We start from the raw sequence: 5,588 nt of genomic DNA on the forward strand, positions 1-5,588 counted from the left end.
CAAAACTTGCTTTGAGCAATCACAATTCACTTCAAGCGAGCTAACTCAAAAACTATCTCTAACCTGATTACATCCGCTCACTTAGAGCGACCCCTATGGGTGCTCTAAGCAAGCAAACCCAGAAACTTGCATATTCATGAACGAACACAACAACTTCAAGAACGAAATACAACTCTAAATCCTCTGATCTACTACCAATTTATTAGACATGCAACTTTGAATTTAACATCTTCTATCATCATACAATTAAAAAATAGCACAAAAAGGCACATGCAATCACTCAATTGCAAACAGATCAAAGATTTCCTCCATCCTTCACTAAGAACACCAAGAATTATAGGTCCTTCAAAAATTTCAACACTTAATCCAGTTTAATCATACCAACTAGCATTCAATAAAAATATCAATGCATGCAACACTAAAATCTACTAACAATAGGTTCTACCTTCTCTTACCTCAATTGTGAACTTTCAAAACCAAAGAAAAGGAAGAAGAGGAAGAAAGGAGATTTTGGGCTTCAAAGCTCTCCACCCAAACAAGCTCAACACACACCACTGATATGAGCTTCCCAAGTCTCAAGAACACTTTAAAGATCTTCCAACAACAAGGACTCCTTCTATATATCTTGTGGACCCAAGCAAGGAAGAAGAAGACTCAAAATCTTAACTTGGATTTTTTCCACTAGCAACACCCCAAAAGGATATCTAACTCCCAATGTTACATCTATTTTAAAATAAAAACATTTAATTCTTCTATTTTTAAAGATATATAATTTTGTACTATCAATTTGATATTTGTTAATCGTTAAATTTTAATGTTATTTTTTATCGATATTTAAATGGGAGGATATTTAATGACATAACATATAGATATACAAATTTTAAAAAATAATATACAAAAGTATCTTTTTGTGTATATATTTTCATGAGTGATTGATATTTTATTTTATTAATAAATTTTATTTATATTTTTTATGATTATTTTTACTTTCAAATATCATATTATTAAATGACACATCACTTAAATATGAATAAATATTAAGATTTAATAATTAGATGATGTTAATTTGATAAAAAAAAATTATATTTTTTAGAATTATAAAACTAAATGTATCTTTTTTAAAATAGAAGTACCAAGATTATTAAATTAATAAATATAAGAGAGAAAAAATATAATTTAACCAATTTTACGAAAACACTACTACATGTGTTCTTTAATTAGATCCAAAGCCACGTCATGTGTGTACCAACTTCAATAACATTTGTTCGTCTCTTAAATTAACTATTTATTAATCAAACTTGGACATAAAATAAGCTAAATTCCGATGCATAAAATATTTTTGGAGCCAAATGCAAGAGAAACTATTTTAATTTTTTTTTTATAATTTTATTGCACGTAAAAATGGAAACATTCTTCAATCAGCAAACCCCATTAAAGTTAATTCCACATTAATATATTGATTAAAAATACGTAAAATATATACTTTTTTACATTAAGCATATTTTATTTTTGTATTAAAGGTTTTATAAGGCTGATTAAATAATTTAATATTTTTTTATTTTCAATGGATGAATTTTGATCGTTGTCAACCTTCGATTATTTTTTTTTGTTTTTGTCATTAAAAATGAAACAAATTAGCTGGCAGTTTACAGCAATATAAAGGCCCAGCTACAGGACAATAATATTGTCGGTGCCAAGTTGATTCGAAGGAATGAATCACCATTTTCACAAAAAAGAAAGATTCCATTAGATTACACTTCGCCGACAACTCAATATTTTCTTTTAAAGCTTAATAACATTTGTTCATTTCAATTTTTGTACGATTTTAATTCCTGCAATTTTAATTATATATCTTTAGCTTTTATTTTATATAATATTTTAATTATTAAATTTTTATGAATGAGAGATGGAAATAAATAAGCAATGTATATAAATTAAGTTGCCGAGGAAAGTCATCGAGACATTGTTTATGCTAATTTTATATTTTCAGATTGCTGAATCCTTTTACTATTGGTCAGTAGTCACCAACCATCTTAAACTAATTCAGATTTTAAAAATAAATGATTTCGCACAAATTTACAGTGATTAAAGCAAAAAAAAAAAAAAAAAAGTTGTCCAAATAATTAAGAATGTTTGGTCTCTCATTAAATTTTAACCTAAGCCGTCCATTAAATAGGTCATGAGCGATACCAAGTCACAATTTAGAAATTATCTTTACAATGATATATTATTCAAAGCAAAAAGTCAACTATGGTTCATCTGGACTGAGAAGCCAAGAAACGCATCTAGAATAAAAAAGAAAAAATGATCTCCAAGTTAACGATGTTTTTTCCTCTTGAATTTGTTAGAATTGTTCAAAGCAGCTAAAATCCGCAATTAGTAAAACAAAAACAAAATAAATTACTCAACCTTTCACCATCGCACTTCTTCTTGAAAACAATGCCTTATTTTTAATTTTAACCACGTTAGCGTTCTTCTAAATTAAGGTGATTTCCTTTTCGATTAGGTGATTATCACGAAATACTTCAATTTGCCATTGTAGCCCCCAATTGTGAACCTTAATTTTCTCTCTCTCTTTTTTTATTTATTTATATTTTTTTATTACAAATGTTTTGCATATATAAAAGATTAAAAGCATAATTTATTTAAATAAACACCAATACAAGCATATTTGTTGGGGGGAAAGCGGCATTTAAGCTTGATAAAGTGGAGGGTCAAATCCTGAAACGTTGTGATGCATGAAATATTGAAGAAATTGGGTTGCTTGAGCTTTTAATTTGCTTGCGTGACAAAAAGGGTTGGTCCCTCTTGTTGCCTAGTCTAGTCCTTTAATTTCGGGAGGTCATTCTTTTATTCTTTCAGTTTCAGATCCAAAGGCCAAATCTATGGTCACAACTTTGGTGAGTCTTGGATATGTCATATGATAGTCCAACCTTAACCAAACAAACAAACACACCACCCCTCCAACTCAAGCTAGCGACTTGAGACACCTCTCAAGTTTGAACATCGAAGAGCACAATTGGAAGCCGAAGCAGAGAGATGGGGTTCCAAGAAAACGGGAATGGGGAAATGGGGTTGGCTGGAATTCCCTTGGGAGCCAAGAACAAGTACAAGAGGATGAACTCCGAGCTTCCAGAGGATAACGATGATGTTTTGCAACAGCAGCAACAAGAAGAAAGGAGGAGTAGTGCCAGGAAATATGTTCTTGCATGTGCCATTTTTGCTTCCCTCAATAATGTTCTTCTTGGCTATGGTATGTTTCGAAACTCATTGATTTTATCACTTTTGTGGAAAACTTCTTCTGTTCCCTCTTTGATTTCGTCGCTGCATTTTCCATTGACTGTTCTATTTAGATTGTGTCGGTGATGGTTTTTGACAATTCTTTGTCCTTTGTTATGTGCCCCATCTAGATCATGTTCCATGTGTGATTTTTTCTTTGCATTTCTAGTATAGCAGTATCCATGAAACAGATCTACCAAACTTTTGGTTCAGGGTCGGCAAACTAAGAGAAGTCAACTGTAAATTTATCTCTGAGTTTAATTACTTTCTCAATGAATCAGAAATCATCGTTAGCATGACTTTTTAGAGCATCAATTTGACAAGTTGTGATCAGATGATAGTATAAAAACATTTTACATTGTGGTGTATGCTCTATTTCCTCTTTATCTATGCGGATTTTATGGTGGAGATTATTTTGATCTTGATTTCCAATTCCGGGTTGTTTTGAAGGAGTCAAAGTTGACATGATTTATTTTGTGGATTTTGCAGATGTAGGTGTGATGAGTGGAGCTGTTATATTTATCAAAGAAGATCTGAAGATAACCGAGGTTCAGGTGGAGTTTTTGGTTGGTATTCTTAGCATTATTTCTCTGTTTGGTAGCCTTGGTGGTGGAAGAACATCTGATATTATTGGTAGAAAATGGACAATGGCATTAGCTGCAGTTGTCTTCCAAATGGGTGGACTCACAATGACTCTTGCCCCTTCATATGCGGTACTAATGGTTGGAAGATTCCTAGCTGGGATTGGAATAGGATTTGGAGTTATGATCTCTCCTATATACATTGCTGAGATATCACCAAACCTGAATAGAGGCTCTCTTACTACATTCCCTGAGATTTTTATAAATGTAGGAATTATGTTTGGTTATGTATCCAATTACGCGTTTTCTGGCCTTTCTGTGCACACAAGTTGGAGAGTAATGCTTGCAGTGGGAATTTTGCCCTCAATCTTCATTGGCTTTGCGCTTTTTGTTATACCAGAGTCACCAAGGTGGTTGGTAATGCAGAACCGAGTTGATGAAGCAAGATCAGTGCTGTTGAAAACAAATGAAGACGAGAAAGAAGTGGAGGAGAGGCTTGCAGAGATACAACAAGCTGCCGGATTCGCCAATTCTGAGAAGTATGAGGAGACGCCAGTGTGGCGTGAACTGCTATTCCCTCCTCCTCCCCTTCGCCGCATGCTGATTACTGGACTTGGAATTCAGTGTTTCCAACAGATCTCAGGAATTGATGCAACTGTGTATTACAGTCCTGAGATTTTCCAAGCAGCTGGTATTGAGGACAAAACAAAACTTCTAGCTGCTACTGTTGCTGTAGGCGTGACAAAGACAATTTTTATTTTGGTAGCAATCATTCTCATTGACAAACTAGGCAGGAAGCCTCTCCTCCTGATAAGCACAATTGGGATGACAGTTTGTTTGTTCTGCATGGGGGCTACACTCTCTTTGTTTGGACAAGGGTCATTTGTGATTGCATTGTCTATTCTGTTTGTTTGTGGGAATGTGGCATTCTTTTCTGTTGGACTAGGCCCTGTGTGCTGGGTTTTGACATCTGAAATCTTCCCTTTGCGCGTGCGTGCTCAAGCATCGGCACTTGGAGCTGTGGCTAACAGGGTCTGCAGCGGCCTTGTAGCCATGTCTTTTCTTTCTGTGTCAGAGGCAATTAGTTTCGCTGGAACATTCTTTCTGTTTGCTGCTATTTCTGCTCTTGCCATTGCCTTTGTCTTCACACTAGTTCCTGAAACCAAAGGGAAGTCCTTGGAGCAGATAGAGATGATGTTTCAGAATATGTATGAGAGACAAGGGAAGGAAATGGAGCTAGGAGATGTTGAACAACTTGTGCAGAACAAAACTGGTTTAACAAATTAAGTTGATTAGCCTGTGCCTTTATGTGACTCTAATGGATTTGTTATTCCATTCCATGGTTACATATCTTTCACATGTTATGTCTAAGGCTCTATGCATGGCGTGCTACTCGCGATTCTGGGAGGACATTACTGACATGAATATATGATCATCTGCGACCAGAAAATTTGAGATATAATGTGAGTAGGTGACACAAGGAAACAAGAAAACAAAATTCGTTCTTATTGTATACGCAAACTTTTCCTAGTTATACAATTATTTTATTTCTTTTGTTTACATTGAAGTCAATTATAACATTGTATATGGAAGAAGATTTTTGGTGGAGAGATCAGGTCTCCATATGGTTCTTTGGGATGTCCCAAGACAAATTATATTACAATGTATCCATGAAGGATGTAATTAAGATGGAAATTCTTTAATAGATTGTATTCTATTCAACTCCAA

At 34.0% G+C, this 5,588-nt stretch overlaps 1 protein-coding gene across 1 annotated transcript; it reads left to right on the top strand.

Annotated features, from left to right (window-relative positions):
- The first annotated feature begins 2,577 nt into the window (after nt 1-2,577).
- On the top strand, nt 2,578-5,588 carry LOC109815261 (putative polyol transporter 4). Its single transcript, XM_083062389.1, has 2 exons — nt 2,578-3,253; nt 3,769-5,588. The coding sequence occupies exons 1-2, from the start codon at nt 3,040-3,042 to the stop codon at nt 5,145-5,147; spliced, it is 1,593 nt and encodes a 530-aa protein (XP_082918515.1). The 5' UTR covers nt 2,578-3,039; the 3' UTR covers nt 5,148-5,588.

The sequence above is a fragment of the Cajanus cajan genome, chromosome 8, assembly GCF_000230855.2.
Source record: "Cajanus cajan strain Asha chromosome 8, NIPB_CcT2T_4, whole genome shotgun sequence".
NCBI lineage: Eukaryota > Viridiplantae > Streptophyta > Magnoliopsida > Fabales > Fabaceae > Cajanus > Cajanus cajan.